This window comes from Pygocentrus nattereri, chromosome 9, assembly GCF_015220715.1.
Source record: "Pygocentrus nattereri isolate fPygNat1 chromosome 9, fPygNat1.pri, whole genome shotgun sequence".
NCBI classification, from domain to species: domain Eukaryota; kingdom Metazoa; phylum Chordata; class Actinopteri; order Characiformes; family Serrasalmidae; genus Pygocentrus; species Pygocentrus nattereri.
Genome location: NC_051219.1, coordinates 6,383,819 through 6,410,646, shown reverse-complemented (window position 1 = coordinate 6,410,646; position 26,828 = coordinate 6,383,819). Strand labels below are relative to the sequence as shown.

Here is a 26,828-nt window from a genome sequence, read left to right as displayed (position 1 = left end):
GAATGAATACAGTTCAAAAGAATCGGCTCAGCACAATGAATGAATTCAGCAGGGACGGGTTTGATTCTTTTGAAAGTTTCTGAGTCTGCGCAACGTCGATTGTAGGCACTCGACTACCCGAGGACGCTTCCGCCGTTGGTCTCTCTGTTAGTTTTGAGCCTTTTAGAAGTGAGTTATTTGATCCAGAAAAGGAGGGCGCGTCCCTGAAGAAACGACAGAGATGAATTAATTCGTTGGCTAATGACTATTCCATGTCATCGTCTACAAACATGTCCAGCACTGAGAAAAACCGTAAGTAAAACCGAAAGTAATACAAACAGCGAGGCCCAGAAATTCATGTTCAGTCCAGGGGAGTGAAATGGGTTTAATATGAGACATCAGTAATAGTCTCTGAAGTTCGACGTCTGCTAACACAAAGGACAAAATAGAGAACAGAAAACAACCAAACACGTAAGAACATTCTTCACATTTGAAATGTTCCTCCTAATTAGACGTGTCTGTTTCATTTATTTTTTAAAAACATTCCTAAATTTTCTGAATATTCGTTCATTTAATGCTATTCGTGACTGACAGAGACGAGATATTTCAGAAGAAAATCACGTGCACTTAGGACAAGTGAAATAACTATTGCTTTGAGTTTATTTCACTGGTCCAAACTTTAATGAACCTTTTTCAGTGTATGATACATTTTAACCATTGTTGTCAATTGTAGTACACACACAGACGTGAAATGATATAAAATATCTTAGATAAGATATCAAAAGAAGGTCTTCTATTTAGGGAGGGCAGAATGAAGCGTCGTCGAGCTTTAATTCTTTTCCTTGACTGTGTCGGGAAATGTTCTGAAGCCTCGGAGTATTGAAAACAGCGACATCTGATGGTGTCCAAATATTATAGCAAGCACAAGATTCTGATGAAGCACCAACACACATCATTAATTCAGTCTTGTCGACATAGAAATCTAACAAAACTCTTTTCAGTCCATTTCATTCACTTATCAAAGTGACAAATACTTGACATACTTGATTAGATCAGGTTTTAATAATAGAACAAGCCATGGGAAAGAATGTTTCTGCAGTATAGATTTCAATTTTTTTAATTATTAATTTAGAAGCCACCATTAAAAATATCTGTATGAATTCATGTGTTTGTCAAGGTGGTATAATTGCATTTAGCTATTTTATGATTTGCCAGGAGAGTACCAGGCACAGTTGGCTTGTACAGCACAAAAATATGAGGTGGAGAATAATTGAAAGTGCTTATGTGACATTAGTGCTTGTGAAGGGTGGGAGAATAGGCAAGGGGATGTTTTATCATATTTTATTTATCAATAAGAGTTGTTTCACTGTTTTGTGGGCTGAGTCTGTTCTGCCTGCTACTCTTAAATGAAATTTAAGTGGCCTTGTGTGTTATTGATCATGTTATTCTCTGAAAACAATATAATACTTGCTGTGGTACATAGAACCATGAATGGTAGGTGTGTGTATGCGTGTGAGTATTATACACTGCTCAAAAAAATAAAGGGAACACTCAAATAACACATCCTAGATCTGAATGAATGAATGAAATATTCTCATTGAATACTTTGTTCTGTACAAAGTTGAATGTGCTGACAACAAAATCACAAAAAAATCATCAATGGAAATCAAATTAATTAACCAATGGAGGCCTGGATTTGGAGTCACACACAAAATTAAAGTGGAAAAACACACGACAGGCTGATCCAACTTTGATGTGATGTCCTTAAAACAAGTCAAAATGAGGCTCAGTATTGTGTGTGGCCTCCACGTGCCTGTATGACCTCCCTACAATGCCTGGGCATGCTCCTGATGAGGTGGTGGATGGTCTCCTGAGGGATCTCCTCCCAGACCTGGACTAAAGCATCCGCCAACTCCTGGACAGTCTGTGGTGCAGCGTGACGTTGGTGGATGGAGCGAGACATGATGTCCCAGATGTGCTCAATCGGATTCAGGTCTGGGGAACGGGTGGGCCAGTCCATAGCTTCAATGCATTCATCTTGCAGGAACTGCTGACACACTCCAGCCAGGTCTAGCATTGTCCTGCATTAGGAGGAACCCAGGGCCAAGCGCACCAGCATATGGTCTCACAAGGGGTCTGAGGATCTCATCTCAGTACCTAATGGCAGTCAGGCTACCTCTGACGAGCACATGGAGGGCTGTGCGGCCCTCCTAAGAAATGCCACCCCACACCATTACTGACCCACTGCCAAACCGGTCATGCTGAAGGATGTTGCAGGCAGCAGATCGCTCTCCACGGCGTCTCCAGACTCTGTCACGTCTGTCACATGTGCTCAGTGTGAACCTGCTTTCATCTGTGAAGAACAAAGGGCGCCAGTTGCGAATTTACCAATCCTGGTGTTCTCTGGCAGATGCCAAGCGTCCTGTACGGTGTTGGGCTATGAGCACAACCCCCATCTGTGGACGTCGGGCCCTCATACCATCCTGATGGAGTCGGTTTCTAACAGTTTACCTAACAGTTTTCTAACCATTTGTGGCCTGCTGGAGGTCATTCTGCAGGGCTCTGGCAGTGCTCCTCCTGTTTCTCCTTGCACAAAGGCGGAGGTAGCGGTCCTGCTGCAGGGTTGTTGTCCTCCTACAGCCTCCTCCACGTCTCCTGGTGTACTGGCCCACCTCCTGGTAGCGTCTCCAGCCTCTGGACACTACGCTGACAGACACAGCAAACCTTCTTGTCCCAGCTTGCATTGATGTGCCATCCTGGATGAGCTGCACTACCTGAGCCACTTGTGTGGGTTGTAGAGTCCGTCTCCTGCTACCACGAGTGTGAAAGCACCACCAACATTCAAAAGTGACCAAAACATCAGCCAGAAAGCAGAAAGGTACTGAGAAGTGGTCTGTGGTCCCCACCTGCAGAACCACTCCTTTAATGAGTGTGTCTTGCTAATTGCCAATAATTTCCACCTGTTGTCTGTTCCATTTGCACAACAGCTGTGAAATTGATTGTCAATCAGTGTTGCTTCCTAAGTGGACAGTTTGATTTCACAGAAGTTTGATTTACTTGGAGTTATATTGTGTTGTTTAAGTGTTCCCTTAATTTCTTTGAGCAGTGTATTTGTTTAACTCTGGAGTAAGACAAAATATGGTGCATAAATTACTGGTTGACAATCCATTTGATACTGATAATAATATTTGAGACTGATACTAAAATTTTAGTTAAAAAATTAATTAAGTACAGTTTTGTTATTTGTTTCATTTTCTGTAGTGCATAATGATGATTCAAGTTACAGAATTACAGAGGCTGCAGTCCAGGTAAGTGCTCAATAAGTTAATTAAGAACCACATCTCTGGTAACTTAGGGATATTCCTAAATACAAACACATCATTTGGTGAGGCAGGAAAATTTGAGCTTGTGTATTTATTTATGACTATTGTTCCTAAAAATACTAACAGCAAACAGGTGCTCTATTAAGTACTAAAGGCACTTGTAATGAAGGTGTTGAATAACTGTGAGACTGCAGTAGTCATTAAAAGTGCCATTTTGTGTTGAATTTGGAGAGAGTACTTGTTATATTAGTTGTGTGAAAGTCATTTATCTTAGCAGTAAGCATGTTTAAATGTAGTCATAAGCAGCCATAAGGAGATATCCTATGAGCTAGTTAGAAAAACTCAAGTTCAGTACTTCTTTTTGATGGCTCCCAGCCATGGTATTGATTTTTTTAAAGCATTAAAAAAAAAAAAGAGCAGTCCTGATTTAACTTAATGAAGGATTGATTGAGCCAAACAATATACCAGATTATACTGTAAATGATACTGGTTTGGAAATTGTTAAGCAAACACTTTAACATCCACTATTCATTATGTTACTTGACACTACACATAATTATTTATTGCATAATGTTATTTTTATTTAATTTATATAGCTTTTTCAAATATCATTTTGCTTGAATTCCTAAGTCTTCTGTACTGTACTCTACATGTTGCCACTTTACAATGGTTAACTACAGTTTAGGCCACACATTTAAACAGTGGTTTAGTTTTGCTCTTTAGGCACAATTTTTTAAACAATTTAACATAAACATTTGTCATAACCAAGATAGCTCTTGTTAGAAAACAGTACCTTATTCAAATGAAAATGCTTAGAGCCTTTTTTAATTGTTTATGGTGAAAAATGTTTATGGTGCATTTATGTCTTACCTGTGATGACTTGATACATTGAAGTAATGTTATACATTTATTTGTTCATTTTTTTGCAAATCCCATGTCAGGTTTGGTAGGAAAAGGGTGTTGCAAATATAAAATTTATATGATGACAGTAGCATTTTTAAAATTTGGCGGAGGTTAGGGGGCCTGGGTTGGATAAGTAAATAAAAACAACATACTGCACACAACATAATCTCTTAAATTATTTAAACACTCCAGTTACATCTGTTAACCACAAGTATAGCTTTAGATTTAAACACTGGCACACTCTATACAAAGTGAAAGCAATGACAGATAGCAACTGCTGTTGGGCAGTAACTGGAGAGCTGTGGAAAGAAGGTGGATCTTTACAGAGGTTGTATTGATTTTGCCCAATACAATGCCATCACTAACAGAAAACAAATATAATTAGCTTAAAATTCAACTTAATAGTTGCATAGAAACTTTTTGTTTTCTTGTAATTGTATCAGCACAGCAGTGACACCGATGGTGTTTTAGTGTGTGTTGGGCTGGGGCGAGCAGATCACACACAGCAGTGCTGCTGGAGTGTTGAAACAGTGTGTCCACTCACTGTGACTCTATTGGACACTTGTACTTGGTGGTCTACCTTGTAGATGTAAAGTCAAAAACAGTAGCTCATCTTTTGTTGCAGAGTTTGTTGGTCACCCTCTAGTCCTTCATCAGTGGTCACAGGACACTGCCCACAGGATGCTATTGGCTGAATGTTTTTGGTTGATAGAATATTCTCAGTCCAGCAGCTACATTGAGGTGTTTAAAAACTTCAGCAGCACTCTCCCAAAACAACTATGGTCCCCTTGACTCACTCTGTAAGTACCTTGGGCTCATCACTAATTGAAAGGAACAAAACTTTCTGCAGTTGAATAAAGGTAAAATAGACATTATTTATGTGGGAATAGCAATGAGAGGCACAGATTGCATATCCAGCAATTACCATATCTTGGGATGACTAAAGAAACATTATGAAGACCTCTTAGGACATCAAGGCATGTCTTAAGAAATTAAGACGTCTTTAAGACATATCTACAGACATGGATTTTAAGATGTCTTGGCTATAATAACATCCCAAGATGTCTCAAGATGTAGGATGCATAATGTATTTTTAAATTTTACCTAATTATTTTAAAATAATCTTTTACTTTTAAAAATGTTTAAGGGAATTTTAAAATGTTTTATTTATAGAAAGAAATTCTAGTAAATATATATTTTTAATTATTAAATGTTTATTCTATGTAGGATGCATAATGGTGTTATTTATTTTAATATATATTGTATATTATTTTATAAACATACAAATATTACATACATTAGTACATGCGGTAACACTTTATTTGAAGGCTACCTACATAAGGGCTTCATGATGCATTCATCAGTCACCTTATCCATGCCATGGAGGGAAGAGGGGGTGTTTTCCAGGCATATTTCATCTGATATCAATACAATGTTTTCTGTTATGTACAGTGTTTTAAATGTGTTTAGTGCTGTAAATATGTTCAACGTTTATTAATATTATGTCAGTACAATGTCATTTATTTCATAAAACATCTTATGTCAGGTTGCGAGAACCGACATAAGCACTTAATAAATGTTCAAGTAGTGCTTCATAAACACATTATTCAGTGCTTATGAATGTGTTATGAAGCCCTTATGTAGGTAGCCTTCAAATAAAGTGTTACCGTACATGCTATAGTCATTTAAAAAAAAAATGTAACAAAAGCAATAATAATAATACTACTAATAATAATAATAATAATTACAGGTACATGATTCCCAGTCTGTAACTTTCTCTAAAATGAGCCATTTTATATGAACTCACTAAATGACTGTTTACATTGCAGTGACAGAATTATGCCAAGTTTAGAAAAATGTGGAATTCCCCTTTAAATGTTTCTGTTGCATTAGAAAAGCTTATGGAATTGGTGAAAATTTTTTTCTGAGTTCAGACCATGCCTTCAACATGGTGGTAGTATGAGAGAAGACTCTTATGCACTTATTTTGTAATACAGCATTGCTGCAAAATTAAAAAATCTAATTCAGCGCCTTTAAATACCTTTTTAGAGTAATTAACCCGTAAATGTTTTTTAAAAAATGTGGTAAAAATGTGTTAACACATTTTTTACAATTACTATTTACCGTTGCTTTGTTTTTAATTAAGGTATCATTTTATCAACTTTTAAAATAATGATAAGAAAAACAAGAACACATATAAATACACATAAATTACAATAATGTATTTTAAAGGCATATAGAAAATCAGTTTTACAGTTTTGTATTCCCTTGTTAATCTCTTAAAAATGTTGAATACTTCTACATTCAAATAATTTACTCTGCAATCCAAAGCATAGCCCATGAAAAAGCACCCATATAGCTTTCAAATAATATAGATTACAGTTATTGTTTGTTTTTACAACAGTGTATATGCAAAGTACAATAGCGTCATCACACATGATATGCTCTACAGACAAAGAAAAACATGTTACCTGACTTTGTAGAAATTTGAAATATACGGCAATAAATACACAGTTCCACAAACCAATGTATCTGATTTTAAGGTCTGCTGATATTCTGCATATACACTATGCTAACGTTATTAGCAGTATAGTACTATAAACAATTATAAATGATGGGAAACAATTTTAAGACAAATTCATATGGACTGAAAAGAAAAAGTGACCAACAGAGTAATACAGAGGTCTGAACCCCAGCAGCACTCCTAACATACCTGAGCTAGATTACAGTCAACTGTCAAACACTTAATACCAGACTCAGATGTGCTGGGAGGTGGAATAGAGCCAAGCTATGGACATTTTATGTGGCCATACATGGACATAGGTAACAGGTAACAGATAACTGAATGTGCATGTGTCCACACCATAATACCTGAACACTAATATTATTGATATCACACTGCTAATGCTGTTATATCTCCTTTTAGAGTTAAATCTGTGGTGAGAGAACAGTCAAATTCACAGCCCATCCCTTCTTCCTGTTTTTTCTCAGTGTTAGTCTTCTTTGAGATATGAGGAAAATGCATCTGTTGAAAAATCAATTTTAAGACAATAAATATGAAATTCTTTTTGTATCTGCATACACAAGCAGGCTGAATTTAAAGGGGACCTATTATGCTAAATTTCAATGTCCATAATTTTATTTTTGGGGACTACTATAATATATTTACAAGTTTCAGTGTTCCAGAAACACTTTTTTCTCATACTGTAAATCTTTACTCACCCTGTGTTAGAGCTCCTGTGTCTTTAAGCCCCTCTTTCCTGATGAGCCCAGTATGCTCTGATTAGTCAGCTTGCTCATTTGGTTCTGACTGGTCAAGCGCCAGAGTGGTTCTGCCAATAATGGCCTCCGGTAGATGCAATTCAGTGCGTTGCGTTGTGTGAGGGCATAGTGAGCTTGCTGGAAGGTGGGCAAGAAGTATTATGTTATGGGATTACATCATCTTGTAACAAAGGAAAAGGGCTGGGGAACTCCAGCCCTCAGCCAGCTGAGAAAAGTAGTTTCTGTAGGAGAGAGTTTCTCCCTCTGGCATATACAGTACTTTCAGCTTTGTATCTCACAGGCACAAAGAGCTATATAACACATGTCGTAGTAAAATCAATCACTCGGACACTTGAAGCCTTTGAGTAACTTTATTGAGAGCTATAATACTGGAGCTCTGCTCCATACAAACTGGGCGAGCCCTATATACCCGTCCCCAAACTAGCAGAAAACAAAAAAGGTGCCTTATATGGTTAAATTTTATTTCCTTGGTGCATTTACACACACACACACACACACGCTCCCCTGCCAAATACATTACGTTCCCAGCCCAGGGTTAGCAGAAACACGCACACACACCACTACAAAATACATCATTGTTTTCCCAACTCATAACTGACAGAAACACTATTATTTTCCTTCACACACACTAAATGAAAGGGAAAGCATTATATATTCCCTTTATATGTTAAATATAATGTACAGTATACATAGACTCATCTAAAACTTAGGTGTTTAGTACACAAAGAATTGTGAAAAGTCTATATATAATAATACCTATGCATGTACTCCAGCATGTCACCCAGCTCACAAGTATAGCTGATGTTCAGACAATGACGTTCAGTGCAGTGAAACAAGCATGAGGATGAGGCCACTTGGGTAAGGTCACAGTTGAGTGTTGGCAATGATACAGACTACCACCATACTGGATGAGGCCTAAAGAGAGGATGTTCCTTTGGAAGGGTTGAAAACAAAGCTGATTAGATAATTCTCAATTCTATTGTTTTCATCCTCATGCCTCAGCCACGCATGACAGAAATCATCATTTGCTGTTGAGGCAGGTGTGAGCTTTGTACTGATATCTGTAGCCGTTATAAGCTGTGTTAAAGGAGAATTCCACCATTTATAAGCACAGTTTCATCATTAAGATGCAAAAAGTAGTTTAATAAATGTTCCATTGTGGAACAAGAACCAGACGTTTGAAGAGTTCAATGCCTCTAATCCCTCTCACAGATTATTACATGAAAAGATTATTAATAAGGGCTAAAATCTATTACAGCATGTAATGGTAAAACAGTTTGAGTTTATCCTGTAACCCCTTGTTTCCAGTTTCCAATTGTCTTTACCACACAGGTGAAGATAAATTCAGTGACAGACTCACAGTTGGTTTCCAAGAAATCCAAAAAGAGTGTTTAATGCAGAATGTCACCGGAAATGTATTATAAATGAATAAAAATACAACATTAATTATGCAGTGGTAGCATGAAGTCCGTAAATATCACATGAATAACTGTTAGGCAAGCCCAGGGTAGAGCATGGTTGTTTTGGCTAACAGGCCCCAATGGCAGCAGCCTTACAACGAGCAGAAATGTGGTACACCAACTGAGTACCAACTGAGGTCAATGACGGTATTGCCGCTCTGCCTTCCTCCCCGTCACGCATCTCATTCACAGGTTTATAGGGTGGCACACATCACCTATAGAGGGCGCACACACACAAAACCAACAAAAAAGACATATCAAAACACTTAAATTAAAAGTATTCAGACCCCTTTAAAAGTTTCACTCTTTGTTTCATTGCAGCAATTTGCTAAAATCAAAAGTTAATTTTATTTCTCATTAACGTACACTCAGCACCCCATCTTGACAGGAAAAAAAGAACTGTAGAAATTTTTGCAAATTTATTAAAAAAGAAAAACTGATATATCACATGGTCATAAGTATTCAGATCCTTTGCTGTGACACTCATTTAACTCACTGTCCATTTCTTCTGATCCTCGTTGAGATGGTTCTACTCCTTCATTGGAGTCCAGCTGTGTTTAAACTGATTGGACTTGATTAGAAAAGGCACACACCTATCCATATAAGACCTCACAGCTCACAGTGCATGTCAGAGCAAATGAGAATGAGTTGTGGCAAGGCACAGATCTGGCCAAAGTTACAAAAGAATTTAACACAAAACAAACTGGTCAGTATATATTACTGATTAATATGTAGCCAAGTAAATGTAGATTATTAATATAAAGCACAAATAATACAATTTAGAAATACTCTGGAATGTAGAAATCCGCCAGAGTGTTACTAGAGTACATGTAACTGAGCAAATTAAAATTATTACTGTCCCTCTCTGAACTACACAAACTGATGGACTATATTCAGTTTCACTGTTGTGTGTTTTAGTGCGCTAACCTCACTGGACTGCGATCAGTCTTTTCATTTTAATTCTGAATCAGCCTTTCATTCGTTCCAGCTACCTACCTAAATTCTTCAACTGACTGATTCTGCTGCACACAAGCACAGCATCTCACCAAACCTTATGAGCTTCCATGGCTGTACTATTGGGATGAGACAGCTGTGCAGATGTGAAGCTGAGCATTCACTGTGTTTACAGTGCTGAAAGCGAGTGTTAAGTGATATCTGACGCAGCTGATGGGCATAAACGGGCTAGCCGCTAGCGCTAGCTAACTACATACTCTAATGTAATTCACTCGGCATTTCGACCCAGAAATATAGAACAAAACATGTTAACTCCAACTAACTGTTAGTGAGGCTGCTTTTCTCATTTTATCACTGCTCACCTTTTAATAGCAGATTCTGAGCTTTGCAGTTGGGTCACCAAGATGGTGGCTCCCTGCTGCTAGACAACCAGCTAAACAATGCTAATTCCTAAAAAAAAAAAAAAAAAAAAAAAAAAAAGTTCAGAAAGTGATATTTTACTTGGATTTACTAATCTGTCATCCTGGAATCCCTTGAACAATACAATGTTGTCATCATGAAAAAGGACAAAAAAGAAGATAAATCCAAAGGTAAACGACTCCAAACACCCACCGGTAAGCAACTCCGACCACCCAGCTCACCTGGAGACGAAGAAGAGCCAACTTCACCAACATGCTGCACAGAGGTCAGTCCTATCCTCCTCTCCATTAACAGCAAACTCTCAGCCCTAGATGTGAGGCTATCCCTGGCTGAAAAACTTCAAAGAATTCCAAACAATCCTTGAAAGTTTAGAGGTCAGCCAAGACTCTGACTAAAGAAAACAAAACAAGTGCAGCAGACCCTCAGTGAACTCGCCACCCAAATACCGGCCATCATCAACGACAACAATCAAATGAAAGAAACAATCTTGGATTTACAGGCGTGCAGTATGATAGACAACATTGTCTTCTCTGGCATTCCTGAACACACACCAGAAAACAGAAACAGGAACAGAAACAAAAGGAGACACAGGAACAGGAACCACAACAGGAACGGGAACAGACACAGACACAACAGCAGGGAACAGGACAAAACCAGGGACCAAACAGGGCAGAAACAAAGGAACAGAAACGGAAGACCCAAAAGGAGGAACAGAAGGACCACGGGGAACAGAGACAGGAGAAACAGGAGGCCCACGGGGAACAGACAGGAAAAATGGGAGGCCTATGGGGAACAGAGACAGGTGAGGGCGGAATGGGTGGGAACAAAGAGACTGTAATGTCCATGGGGGCAGGCGGGCCTGCTACGACATCCACGGGGGCAGGCGGGCCTACTACGATGTCCACTGAGACTGGCGGCGGGTCCAGAGGCGCGGCGACTGGCGGCGGGTCCGGAGGCAAGGCGATGGGTGGCGGGTCCGGAGGCATGGCGACGGGCGGCGGGTCCGGAGGTGCAGGTTTGCCACAGGGTGCAGAATCTGGAACTCCGGCTGGGTACATTGGCTCCAACCTGGAGGAACACACAGACACGGAACCCACTCAGCCATTCCCAAGGCTCACTCAAGCTATAGGCAGCTCGCAGTGGCACTTGAGAACAAGCCGAGTACCGTCGTACGGGTTTTCTGTATGCTCCAACCGTCTGACCACGTCTTGTGCTGCAGGTCGCTCCTCCCTGCAGCAGCGCTCAAGACGGGCAGACCCAAGGCGCTTACCTGAGGTTTCATTATCCGGACGGAAGGTCCTTCGCTTTCTTGCGAGACCAACGAGACGCTCATGTTCCCTCAGCACCAGGGGATTTGCTCTCACTGGCAGGGCGGCGTTGGGACGCGGGTAACTCGGGCTGCGTGGAAACAGCTGGAGTTTCGTCCCAACGGAACTGCCACAAGCCAGTATGTCGCTTACCCACTGCATCCTGTGGTGGCCGGTCTTTATGTAACGTGGAGTGATGAGGTGGACACGTGCGGAGGTAAGCGACTTTATTAAGGGCAAATCCAGGGTCATGGTCAAAACGGTCCAGGGTCACATATCCAATACGGACAGATCGGGGGACAGACATGACATAAACCAGAATCAAATAATAAATAGCGGCCGAGACATCAAACAAAGACCAGCAAACACAAGAGGCAAACACAGGGCTTAAATACACAGGGATAACGAGGGTCAGGTGAAAACAATCAGGGGAGGAGTTACCAAACAAGGGGCAGGACTTAAAGCAAAACAAAACACACATGGACCGGACTGGGAGGGGCTAATCGTGACAACTCGCCTCACTATTTAATAGAATAACTGCTGAAATAAAGCATAACAATATTTTACCATCTGAAATGAACACCGCTATAATTTCACTTCATCTCAATCCTAACAAAGAACCCACCATACCCTCCAGCTACCGTCCACTATCACTCAGACATAAAAATTATAAGCAAGACCTTGGCAACTAGATTAGAAACAGTTATCCCATCACTTATACATCCCGATCAGACCGGCTTCATCAAAGAAAAACATTCAACCACTATCATGTGCGGACTACTTAACCTGATACATGACACATCGATGCACAAATCAGAAACTGCATTAGATGTGGAGAAAGCTTTTGATAAAGTCAATTGGAAATTCCTGTTCACCACTCTGCAAAAAATAGGGTTCGGAGGATCATTTATTAACTGGATAAAAATTCTTTACACTGCACCCAAGGCCACAGTTGATATTAATTGACTAATATCACCAAATTTCATACTGCACAGAGGTACTAGGCAAGGATGCCCCCTCTCACCTATCCTATTCTCAATTTTTATAGAACCATTGGCAGCAGCCATATGACAAAACACAAACATAAAAGGTATCCAAACCCAAACTGTGGAACACAATCAGTTTATATGCAGATGACATCCTACTGTTTTTGCAGACCCCCCCCCTCAGTTCCTCAAACCATACAAATTATTGAAAAGTAATCCAAAATCTCCAATTACTCTATTAACTGGACTAAAACTACTATACTACCAATCAACATGAACTTATCAGATACAGCAGCACAGTTTCTTCCTTTCACCTTGAGCACCCAATATATCACATATCTGGACATCAAAATTTCCTCCCAGCTGTCAGAATTGCCTAAACTCAATTTTAATCCATTACTCTCAACTATAAACAATGATTTCAAACACTGGATGAACTTTCCACTATCCCTTATTGGCAGAATATCTACAGCCAAAATGACTGTATTACCAAAAGTATTCCCATTCAAGATTCCAATTCAACCTGACTCAACCTGGTTCAAACCCTTAGACTCCATTATCTCCAAATTTAACTGGAAAAATAAACTACCTAGAATCAAATTAGTTACATTACAGAAGCACAGAACCCAGTGAGGCCTTGAAGCCCCCAATTTCCAACAATATTTCCTAGCAAATCAATTACAAAAGATAAAAAAATGGATAAAACCTAATCAAACAAATGAACTATGGAGAGCAGCAGAACAAGCTTTAAATAATGAAATACAACTCTCAGACTTACCATTCATCAGTACAACACTCAAATGCCACTCCAGTTTCAAAAATCCAATGATAGCATCAACAGTGAAAAGTGGAAACTGCACAAGATCACTGACAGTATAATTTCTCCCTCCAAAAATTAAAAACAAAAAATATATGCTATATATAAGTCTAATATATATATATATATATATATATATATATATATATATATATATATATATATATATAAAACTAATTTCAGAATTCCTAAACATCTCCTCCACAAAAAAATCTAAAATTTATAAATTCCTATCTGAGTTAACAATTATTACCAAACAATTTATGTACCAAAGAAAAACTGGGAAGACGATCTTTTGATTACTCCCTCTACCATCCTCTGGGCAAACACAATTAGTATGACTAACAATACTAATCTACACCTCATACAATATAAGGTCATTCACAGAATACACTACACTGGGCAAAGTCTCTATAAAATAGTAATAATAGACTCTGAAATCTGTTTACACTGTTCACCAAATGCTCCAGACAACTATATACATGCTTTGTGGTGTTGCACACCAGTCAAGTACTTCTGGCAACTTGTTATAAATCAACTAACTCAATTTTTAAAATAGCCCATCTCCCCATCCACATAGCAGACTCTGCCTGTTAGGTGACACATCATCAGTCCATATAAACAAGGAAGAAAGCAGAGTACTTTTGGTGGTGCTAACCATCGCTAAAAAGACTATTCTGACAAACTGGAAAAGAAGGAAAAAGATCACCATCAATCAACGGGAAAAACTTTCTAATAGAACACATAGCAATGGAAAAAATCTCTCAAACAGATCTCACGAATACGAAAAAACATGGTCACCACTTAACAGCATTCTACAACCACCTTAACTTCCAATGGCTTTTATACCTATTTTAGACCGCTACCCGAATGTTCCTGGTCTCTCTCTCTCTCTCTCTCTCTCTCTCTCTCTCTCTCTCTCTCTCTCTCTCACACACACACACACACACACACACACACACACAGTCACACACACACACACACACACACACACAGTCACACACACACACACACACACACACACACACACACACACACAATTAAATTTATATGGCAGGTATAACAAATAGCTAAAGCTCAATTCATTCTCAGAGGGTACAAATATAATAATTATTTCCCCCCCTTTTTTCTCTTTTCCTTTTTTTCCCTGTTTTATGTGTTTTGTATGTTTCTTTAATTTATTTATTTTACAAATTTCTACCATTTTTTTTCATCCTTTATTCCCCCTTGTAATTTTTGTTTGCTTGTATGTTTTCAATTTGTTGTCCTCCCTCTACAGGATGGCAGCATATACTATACTATACCAGTAATAAAGGAAAATTTGTCCTCCAAAGAGGAGGGGTGGTGGCGGAATTTAAAATAAATAAATAAATGAAAGGACATTTGGATTTAAATGAAAGGACAGCAGAGAGCGCTTGTGCTTCAAAACCGAATGTCCAAGATGCTCTAGTCTGAAACTCCCGCCAGTCATTAGTTTGTCCTGCCATCTTTTTTTCGGTTAGCGCCTCTGCTGGACTGAATGAACTGTGCTGCTTTATTTTTGTTTGTTTGTTTATTTTTTAATCTAGACAGAGAAGAAAAGTGCAAAGCCTTGAAATACATAACACAGCTGTACAAGATTTTCATATAAAGCATCCAGATGAGGCTGTGTTTAAATATATTAAAGTCAAAGTATGAAGTTGGACATTTAAACTAAAATCTGTTTATTATGTAATTTTTCATGGTGAAACAATAGAGATCTATATACTGCTACTCAAATACATTAGTTTATTATTGTTTGTGTTTTCCAAATACCTGGAGATAATAATTTTGAAAGTCATACATAGTATATAAGAGTTTGTTCTCTTCCTGCTGGGCCAAATTAAAAGTCTTAATGATCTAATGGTCTTAATGATTTGTTGCAAACAAGGATGGCTATGAAAGTAATACAAAAGGATATGGAGGAATTAAAAGACGCCATGAACATGATGTCTGGTTAGTTGGCGACATTGACTAAACAACAGATAACTATAACTGAACTACTAAATGAAATTAAATCAAGCAGCTTAAAATACTAAACATGGAACAAGCCAAAAGAATTGAAATTTTGGAAAACAGACTCCGACTGCTCCGACTTGGAGCAGTTTTCTCGAGTAAATGATGTCATGATAACAGGATTAGAAATAAAACCACAGAGCTATTCACAGGCTGTGAGAAGGAGCAGGAATGACAACAATTTAGAACATGAAAGTACAACAGAGGAGCAGGTAATTACATTCCTGCAGAGTAAAGACATTGAAATTGAAAAGGAGAACATTGAATCTTGTCATACTCTACCAATCAAAAATCAGAGAGGAAAGTTTGCGGTAGCACCAATAATCATTCGGTTCAATAATAGAAAACATAAGATTGATTTGCTGAAGCAAGGAAGAAATCTGAAAGGTACAAGTGTTTATATTAATGAACATCTCACTAAAAAGAATGCAGATATTGCCAAGAAAGCCAGATTACTAAGAAAACAGAACAAAATCCAGGCAACATGGATAATGGACTGTAAAGTTTTTATAAAAACAAAAGATGCCCTGAGAATGACAAAGATCTATGGATTAGATCCTTAGAGCAATTAGACAGGTTAGAAACTGATAAGTAGTGATGCACAACAATAACAGTAAAATTACAGGAATAAACATGGGTTTACAAATGCTGTGCTTAGATAAATATAAAAAAGGAAGGAAAGGGAAAAAGATTTAAAATATATGATGTAGATACTATGGTTGATGCAGATTTTTTTCCAGTGATTGAGGATTGTCACTATTATAATGAGGAGCAATTCAATGACAATAAAATGGTAAAGGGAGGTTTCTCTATTATTCATTTTAATAGTAGAATCATGAATTCAAACTTCTTAAAAATAACAGACTATTTAGAACAGTTAAATAGACATTTTAGTATAATAGCAGTCTCAGAGACCTGGCTCAACGATGAAAACATAAATAATTACAAAATAAAAGGATATAGACCATATTATATGAATAGAAGCAATAAAAGAGGTGGGGGGTTGCTTTATTTACTGATATTAAATTAAAGTGTAAACTTAGGGACAAAATGTCAATAACTTTTGATGGCGTAATGGAAATGATTACTGTTGATATATTAAATGAAAATTCTAAAAATATAATAATTGTGTGTACAGGTCAAATATTGACTTATTTACAGACAAAATCACTGAGGACTTGGAATGTAATTGTAACAAAACAGTTTTTCTGTGTGGAGATTCCGGAGTCAAACCGATTCAAATAATATTAGTATGTTTATTAATACAATGTATAGCTTAAGTCTTTTTCCTTTAATAACCAAACCAACAAGAATTACAACCCACAGTGATACAGTGATTAATAATATCTTTACAAATATAAGAAAAGAAGAGGTGTTGAGTGGGATTTTGATAACTGACATAAGTAATCATTTGCCAGTGTTTGCAATTTGTAAAAATAATCAGTGCAGTGAAAAAGCTGTTTTAATAAAGAAGAAAATGATAAATACTTCAAAAAAGCTTTGGAGAAATTGAAAGACGATTTAAGAAAACAAAACTGGAAGGAAGTCTATGTTGATGATGTAAATAGAGCATATGATGTGTTTATGAATACTTTGGAAATGTTGTATGAAAAAAATTGTATGCAAACAAACTGTGCCAGGAGATATGTTGTTGACAAGCCATGGATGACGAATGGGTTAAGGAATGCCTGTAAAAAAAGAATTATTTGTAGTCTTGAAATTGAGAACAAAAGAGAGAGAGATATAAGAAGTATAAAAACAAGTTGGTATGGATTATAAGAAAGCATAAGAAGGAATATTATAGTGAATTATTAAATAAAAGTAAGGGTGATATGAAAGCAACATGGGGAGTAATGAATAGTGTTCTGAAAAATCATAAAACATCTTCAGATACTCCACAGTATTTTGTAAAAGAAGACAAAGAAATATTGGATCGAAGTGAAATAGTAAACGAATTCAATCAATATTATTTGAATGTTGGCCCAAGTCTTGCAGCTAAAATACCAAAAGTGGATAACAATATAAATCATACTGTCATGGGTTGCGTCGACAGCATCTTTCTTGGTGAAACTGATAAAGAAGAAATACTGAGTATTGTTAAAAAATTTGCAGATAAAAGATCAAAAGATTGGGTGGATATGGATATGATGTTAGTGAAGGATATAATTGGTTGTGTTATTGAGCCGTTTACATATATATGTAATTTATCATTTTCAACTGGAATATTTCCGGATAATATGAAAATAGCTATGGTAGTTCCTCTTTATAAAAATGGTGACAAATGTGTCTTTAAAAATTATAGACCAATATCCTTGTTGCCACAGTTTTCAAAAATTTTAGAGAAATTATTTGTAAACATATTAGATCTATTCATTGATAAACAACATATATTAAGTAGTAGTCAGTATGGGTTTAGGTCAAATAATTCAACATCAATGGCTTTCATAGAATTGATGGAACAAATAACAACTGCGGTTGATCAAAAACAGTATTGTGTTAGCATTTATGTTGATTTAAAGAAAGCATTTGACACTATTGACCACAGTATTCTTCTTGAAAAGCTGAATAAATATGGCATTAGAGGAACAGCACTAGAGTGGGTATCTAGCTATCTAAAAAATAGAAAACAATTTGTACAAATAAATGACGTACGTTCCGATCTTTGTAAGATTATATGTGGAGTTCCTCAGGGTTCTGTACTTGGTCCAAAGTTATTTATTTTATATGTAAATGATTTGGTAAATGTCTCAGGATTCTTTAAATGTATTTTATTTGCTGACTATACCACATTTTTTTGTTTGGGTAAAGATATTGAACAGATGTGTGTTATGATACAGACAGAATTTGTGAAAATACAAGCTTGGTTTCAACTTAATAAATTAATTAAATTTGGATAAAACAAATTATATGATATTTAGTAACAGAAAGAAAATTATCAATGTTTCATTTAGAGTAGAGGGTGTTGAGATTAGCAGAGTCAGTGAGGTGAAATTTTTGGGTGTCATCATTGATGAAAAGCTGACATGGAAACCCCACATAAATTATTTAAGAATAAAAATCGCTAAATCCATTGCGGTGTTGTACAAGGTAAGGGAGTTATTTAACGACAAAGCTCGGTATATGTTGTATAATGCAATAATTGTTTCACACTTGATTTACTGTATTGAAATCTGGGGGAAGCGTGCAAAACAATTACAAATTCTATTTTTGTTCTACAGAAAAGAGCTGTAAGAATTATCACAAGAAAACATTACACACATCCATGAAATACATTGTTTTATCAGTTGAAATTATTGAAATTCTATGATTTAGTTGACTTTAATATTGTATTGTTAATGTATAAGGCTCATAAAAACACATTACCTTCAAACATTCAATTAAATTTTGTTAAGAGAAATAGCTGCTATAATCTTAAGGGGATAGAGATGTTTGTAAAGCCTAAATTTCGAACCAGTTTGAAGGAGCGGTGTACTTCAATTCAAGGAATAAAGTTATGGAATAACCTGGAGAGTGAAGTTAAAAATGCTAGATCAATGCATGTCTTTAAAAGGATGATAAAAGTTGGTTTGTTTAAATGGATAAACTTTATTGTTTTTTGCAAATATTCACTCACTTTGAATTTGATGCCTGCAACACGTTCCAAAGAAGTTGGGACAGGTGCGTGTTTACCACTGTGTTACATCACCTTTCCTTTTAACAACACTCAATAAGCGTTTGGGAACTGAGGACACTGATTGTTGAAGCTTTGTATGTGGAATTCTTTCCCATTCTTGTTTGATGTACAACTTCAGTTGTTCAACAGTCCGGGGTCTCCGTCGTCGTATTTTGCACTTCATAATGTTCCACACATTTTCAATGGGAGACCAGTCTGGACTGCAGGCTTTGAACTTTGCACTGATAACAATCCGGACAGTCCTTTTCCTCTTTGGCCCGGAGGACACGGCGTCCATGATTTCCAAAAACAATCTGAAATGTGGACGCGTCAGACCACAGGACACTTTTCCACTTTGCGTCAGTCCATCTCAGATGAGCTCAGGCCCAGAGAAGCTGGCGGTGTTTCTGGGTGGTGTTGATATGTGGCTTTCACTTTGCATGGCAGAGTTTTAACTTGCACTTGTAGATGGAGCGACAAACTGTGTTCACTGGCAGTGGTTTTCTGAAGTGTTCCTGAGCCCATGTGGGAATATCCGTTACAGAATGATGTCGGTTTTTAATGCAGAGCCGCCTGAGGGATCGAAGGTCACGGGCATTCAATGTTGTTTTTTTGACTTGGTGCTTACTTGCAGAGATTTCTCCAGATTCTCTGAATCCTTTGATGATATTATGGACTGTAGATGATGAAATTCCTGAATTCCTTGCAATTGCACGTTGAGAAACTGTTGGACTACATGCTCATGCAGTTGTTCACAAAGTGGTGAAACTCACCCCGTCCTTGCTTGTGAACGACTGAGCCTTTCAGGGATGCTCCGTTTATACCCAATCATGACACTCACCTGTTTCCAATTAACCTGTTCACCTGTGAAATGTTCCAAACAGGTGTTTTTTTTCTTAGCATTCCTCAACTTTCCGAGTCTTTTGTTGCCCCTGTCTCAACTTCTTTGGAAAGTGTTGCAGGCATCAAATTCAAAATGAGTGAATATTTACAAAAAAAAAAAAAGTTTATCTGTTTGAACATTAAATATTTTGTCTTTGTAGTGTATTCAATTGAATATAGGTTGAAAAGGATTTGCAAATCATCGTATTCTGTTTTTATTTATGTTTTACACAACGTCCCAACTTCATTGGAATTGGGGTTGTAACTCTGGGCAGCCCTGATAAATTTAAGAAAATTAATAGTGTAAATGTGTAGTGTGTAGATGTTGAAGAGAGTAAACTAAGTGCTTATTTTGCATAAGTTTTGGTTGTACCTAATATCTAAAGTACCCAGGTTAGATGTCCAGTACACTTATTCCTATTAAAGTTGTTTTATCTTGGTTCCTATCTTGTTGTCTCTGGTTACAATTGTACATTTGAAAATAGATCAATGTGTTAATCATGGCATGTTTTCTGCAAATGAGCAAAAGACTGTGACTGACTGTGACTACCATTTACTGATGGAGATAAATGAAAAGTTATTCTACCATGAACTTCAGTGATATAAGGAAACAATTTTAAACATTTTAAGGTAAGGTAAATGGTTAATTATAGAATTATTAGAATTATTTTTTTCTTTTGCTCTTTTGCTACTGTAAACACATGTCTGCAATAATCAAAAAACAAAAAAACAGCAACAAAAAAATCACAAAAGTAGTGCAAGTAAAACCTTTAGTGAATGTTCTTTCAGTAATATTAAACAAAAAAACAGAAGATTCCAGCAGACTGTTTCTTGAGCACACACTAGTTATATTCTTGCTACTATCTTCATTAAGGAGTGCTGTGGTAATTATGTTAATCCTCTGTTGAACTTTTCAGTTTGGCAGTACCACAGGAATACTACACTCATACCACAGGACTTTTTATAGTGGACCTCTCTTTGGTCTTAACTGAACTGTCTTAAGACGCAACATCTCTATGTCTAAAGACAAAGTGATGTCTTAAGTCATGCCTCATCTTCAAGACACACAAAATGATTACGTTTGTGTCTTAAGATGTTAACTTTCATGTCTCAAGGCAAAGACAGTGTCTTCACTCATAAGTCTTAAGATGTTCTTGAATTGTCTTGACATAAGAAAATGTCTCATGACATCTTATAAACACTGTCAAGACATCTTAAGACACAGTGGCAGTTGGGTATGTAGTAGTATATTTACTGAAAATTCAAGTAATTCAAGTAATTACAAGTAATTGCTTTATTGAAAATTAAAACATTTGAAGTGGGCAAAAATCACTTGTGTCAGTTCACATGAAATCTGTCTGGTTTTTGTTGTTGTTGTTGTTGTTTTTTCCACATTGGACATTCTATTCATTGTAGAACTGCTTTATCCAGAACTGTCCCAGTGTTCTTGAGATCAACTGTGAAATATGTGAATGTCTCCACACATGATAGGAAGATTGAACTGTCCGTTGATTCCCGAGTGCAGTACATTCACTGAAATATGTTTTTCTATTTTGAATGACCTGAGGGATCAAATGTTGAATCTGACCATTTTATTGACAGTACCACACACCAAAATTAAAGATTTGCTTCAGATTGCATTTTCCTTTAAAGAAAGTAGGTGTGAGCAAAAGAAAACATTCCACTTCTGCATCTATGTATAAAAAGTCACTTCGTTTTCTGATTGACAAACAAAAAATAGATATACTTTATTGGTCAGGTGAAATACAATGAGGTCCATAGTTGTGTCCGTAGCTCATAAGTATGAATAGTTCACATTTCATTACTCTTTTCATAAAAATGGGTGGTTTACTGTTTAATTTCAATAATAATATGTTGTTCTTTTTAACAGGACAGTGTAGGTCAGATGTCAGAAGATGGGACACAGAATGAAGATGTCAATATCCCGGACCTCATCTGCAGACTTAATCTGAGTAATTTCTATCAGCATAAATTAACAACAGCAGATGAACTCAGTATAAGCAGGACTTCATTTCAAATTGAAAAGCTCCAGACACAAAAGGAGCCACTAAAAGAGGAAGACTTGGCCTTTTTGTACCTACATAAATTATTAACACTGGATTACAGAGCCAAATACATTACAATAAATAGCACAGGTGTCAGAAGTGATATTGAGGAAACATTTCATATGACTGAAGATTTGAATGATTTTCTGAATGAACATGATTATAACAATAGTAATAATGACAATGACAATATTCTGATTCACCCAATGGATGTCCAGATGGCAGTTTTCCACTGTGCTGACAGTTTCCTGAGGCAGAACATGGTGACTAAACTCTCCTCCTGTCAGTACGCTCTGCCACTGCTGGTCCCCAGTCCTACATCTACAGACATAGAACTCCCTCTCTGGACCTTTCGGCAGATCAAGAAGACCTGGAAGTCAGTTGGTGGTCTCAGCACATCATTGCCAGTCTGTCAGATTAAAGCTCCAATGGTGTTTTTCTGCAGGCTGGGCTCTGTTTCCACTTCCAAATCTCAGCTGCTGAATTCTGTGATTAACCCAAAGCACAACACCTTCTTCCACAGAGACAGTCCAGGCAGCAGCAAGAACCATCTTTTCATGGAGGGGCTGGTGGAGATTGCCTGGTACTGTCCCGCAGGGAACAATGATGACATTTTCAAAGAGTGCATTGCTTTCTGCAATCTTCATGGAGATGCTGTAGAGCACAAAGAAAAAGTCGACTATATGACTGAACAAGCCACAGTCAATATTGTCCTGATGCAAAATTTAAAGCCTGATGAGAAAGGCAAGGAGTTGTTATTGAAGCTTCACTGTTCTTCAAAGCCTTTGATCTGTGTCATCAGTGATCTAAAGAAAGGTCCACTTAAGATGGGAAATAAAAATAGCATAAAAATAGGACTAAAACACAGAAACCAGGCAGAGCTACATAAGGAACTGATATCAGTAATCAGTAACTGTTTGCAGAAATGTAATTCAGCTCCCACTTTCAGTCTTGAGGCAAGTTCAGAACTGGCTAAAAGTTATAGGTTCAGAGTTGATGAAGACAGTCAGGAATGCCAGGCAGGAAAGACTGGAGCTCTGGAGGTCATAAAGCTGCTGAAAGGAGGAGACATCTCCCGAATCAAGGCCAAGTTCCTGCCATGTCAGGGGAAACTGTGGCAGGAGTGGAGCAGGAAGAACAAAGAACAGTATCGCTTGTATGGAGATGTAGAACAGACAAAGAGCAAAATACAGGAGCACATGAAATCAATACGGAATCAACAAAGGAGGACTTCACTAGACTTAATGAAAGCTGTTTGTAAAAATTTTACCTTCAAGCAGAATTCAAAGAAAATGTACTTTGTGAAATGGCTTGGAGTCCACCTGGACTTATTATTTTTAGAGAAGCTTTCAGAAGTTACTCAGCAATATTACAAACAGTTGTCAGACCTGCAACTTTTGAAACAAAAACGAGAAATAACTGATGAGTTCAGAAAAAAGGAGGAAGAGCTTGAAAGACTATCAGAGAAGGTGGATGCAGTGACGTTTGGTCTGGAGCACATAGTGAGAGAAATGGGTCAGATTTATGAGGCCTGGGCTGAAACTCCTGACAGAATGACAGCAGATGTTTCTGCTTTCCCTGCTGTGGCTGCAGATCTCCTGATCTCTGGACATCCACTGGAGCTGATGGATGGAGATGCTGCTCATGTTCCTCTGACCTGGATACAGTCTGTTCTGGACAAGGTCACTGAGAGACTGGGAGACCAGAGAGTGTTCGTGCTGTCTGTTCTGGGTCTGCAGAGCTCAGGAAAGTCCACCATGCTGAACGCCATGTTTGGGCTGCAGTTTGCTGTGAGTGCTGGCAGGTGCACAAGAGGAGCTTTCATGCAGCTGATCAGAGTGAAAGAAGAGGTTAAAGACCAGCTGAAGTTTGACTACCTACTTGTGGTCGACACAGAGGGGCTTCAGTCTTTACAGCTGGTGGGCAAACAGTCAGGACTCACTCATGACAACGAACTGGCCACTTTCGTCACTGGTCTTGCAGATCTGACCCTCATAAATATCAAGGGGGAAAATCCAGCAGAAATGAAAAACATCATTCAAATCGTAGTTCAGGCATTTCTAAGAATGAAGAAAGTAAAACTGACTCCCAGCTGCATGTTTGTTCACCAGAACGTTGCAGATATCAGTGCTGGAGAGAAGAACATGGAGGGAAGAAGACAACTGCACAAACTACTGGATGAAATGACTCATTTGGCTGCAACTCAAGAAGTGTGCAATGCTGAGTTTTTTACTGATGTGATCAAATTCAACATACAGACAGATGTGCATTACTTTGCACAGCTGTGGGAGGGAAACCCCCCCATGGCTCCCCCAAACCCACGTTACAGTGAAAATATTGAAAATCTCAAACAGGCCATTCTCAAAGCTGCAGCAGGAAAGAAATGTCTAAAACTCTCAGAGCTCAAAGTCCGTATTAAAGACCTGTGGACTGCAGTGCTGAATGAAAACTTTGTGTTCAGCTTCAAGAACTGCCTGGAGATTGCAGCATACAGGAGATTGGAGGTCATGTATGGGAACTGGACCTGGGAGCTCAGGAAAGAATTGCTGTTAATTGAGAACAAACTGCACAACTGGGTTGAAAATGGAAAAGTTGTAGCTATTGATCCAAAACTGATTCATGAAGAACTCAGCAGTACTTTCTGTGATGTGAAGAACAAGACAGAAATATTCTTCACTGAAGATAAAGACGCTGAGATCCTTTCACAGTGGAAAGTAAGAACAGAGAAGAGAATTAAAGAAATACATCATAATCTCATTGAAGTTACTGCAAAAAAATTGACTGAACTCATTAAAATGAAGGCAGCACGTAAAACACTAGATGATAAGAAAACCCAGTATGAGAATGAGCTGTTCAACAAGAGTAAAGATTTGGCTTCTGGACTGAAAAGTGAGGTCATGAATGAGACGAGCCTCAGGACAGAATTTAACTCAATGTGGGGGAAATGGCTTTCAGATTTGAGGGCAGAAATGCCTCCAATTATAGATGTCAGTGTAGAGCAGGAAGTGATGAACATTCTGAGTTCATATTTTGAAAGTCACAACATTTATTCCAACAGAGGAAGTGCACATTACAAAAGAATGTATAAAAGGAGAGAATATTGTGAGTATGTAACATTGAAGAAACATTTGGTTGTTATTTCATACATACTGGATATCAAAGATAATGATTCAATCAGAGAGCTGGTGCAGGAGACAGTGAGAGAAGCTGAGGAGATCATTAGAACTAAACCAGTGGACAAAACAGGCTACAGTGACGCTTACACACAGGAGATTGTGAACTGTGTGAAGAAGAGAGTGGCAGAGTTTAAAGCTGAGAAATTCACCCTGAAGAATGAATTCACAGTGGATTTGTCTCTGTATGTCTGTGACATTGCAGTAAGAAGGTTCACTGATCTTCACAAGGTCTTCAGAGACGCTAATGATCCTGTGATTTACCTGGAAAATAAGAAAGGAGAATTTTTCTCCATCTTCAAGAAGCAATGTGAAGGAGCAACAGCCACCGCTGTGTTTGCAGACTTTGTCTGTAATAAACTCAAGCCGTCTATCCTGCAATCTGTCTATGATAAAACTGCCATTGATGCAGCTGAAGAAATGAGGACAAATTACACAGCATTCAATGGAAACAGGTCAAACCTGGAGAAACACATCCTGCAGGATCTGGCAGAAGCTGAAAGCTTTCAGCTATTCATCACCTACATCGAGGATCCAAAGAATTACCTTTCAGATTTTATAGAAGCAAAATTTAAACAGCAAATGCTGGAAGGGAGAAACCCCAGAATATTGGAAATTCTGAAAAATGCTGTAAAAATGAAGCATTCCAGTGTTTCCACAGCCATCCAGAAGGCCACACAGGAGACTAAACAGAACAAAGATGTGCATAAATGGCTGGAGAGGTTTTCACAGGAGCTTAAAGATGACAAATTTACTCTGAAAGACCTGAAAGGGGCTTACTACCAAGAAATCACTGACATAGACTTTTTACACAAAATGACAAATAAAGCCCTACAGTGTATTATTAATGAGACGACCAGCTGCTTTGAAAACATCTCTTCAGTCAGGATGAATGTGTTCAGGCAGAGACCAGAAGATATTCTGATTAAACAGTTGTGTGGGTGTTGGGTTCAGTGTCCCTTCTGTGCTGCTATTTGTACAAACACCATAGAAGGACATGATGGGAAGCACAGTGTTCATTTCCACAGACCTGAAGGAGTCACTGGGTGGAAGTGGTACAAGACAGACAATCTGGCTGTAGACATCTGCACCAGTTTAGTAGCTAGTAATGCTAAAATAGTCCTACCAGATAAAAGGTTTGTCCCTTACAGGACATACTGGAAAGCTGGACCAGAATATGCTTGTTGGAACATCACACCTGACACTTCAGAACAGGCCTATTGGAAATGGTTTGTGTGTCGGTTTCAGAGAGACCTGGAGAAATACTATGAGAAAACTTTTAAGGGAAGAGGACAGATTCCTGAAGCCTGGAGAAGCATCACTCGGAATAATGCCATAGAAAGTTTAAATTATTGATTCTAATGTACAAGGGGAAATGTATGCCAGAAACGTTTCTTTTTTTATTTTTTTATTATTTTCAGTTTTAACTAAACTTAGGTATTTTTATGAATTTGGCCAATTTTTAGTCACAGATTTGCTTGGCACCTTCTATTTTTTTACATTTACAAAAGTACATTTCTGGCATTTGGCTGACGCTCTTATCCAGAGCGACTTATAATTTGATCGTTTTATACATGTAGGCGAAGGTGG

The 26,828-nt window shown here is 37.8% G+C and overlaps 1 protein-coding gene across 3 annotated transcripts; it reads left to right on the top strand.

The window, feature by feature from the left end:
* Positions 1-109: 109 nt before the first annotated feature.
* LOC108411830 (interferon-induced very large GTPase 1-like) lies at positions 110-26,828 on the top strand. Of its 3 annotated transcripts, XM_017683587.2 has the most exons (3): positions 110-291; positions 3,241-3,287; positions 21,891-26,828. In XM_017683587.2, the coding sequence occupies exons 1-3, from the start codon at positions 252-254 to the stop codon at positions 26,592-26,594; spliced, it is 4,791 nt and encodes a 1,596-aa protein (XP_017539076.1). In that variant the 5' UTR covers positions 110-251; the 3' UTR covers positions 26,595-26,828. The 3 variants fall into 3 exon arrangements, with proteins under 3 accessions (XP_017539076.1, XP_017539077.1, XP_037396728.1); XM_017683588.2 differs by lacking the exons at positions 110-291; positions 3,241-3,287 and adding an exon at positions 4,946-5,005; XM_037540831.1 differs by lacking the exons at positions 110-291; positions 3,241-3,287 and adding an exon at positions 11,374-11,845.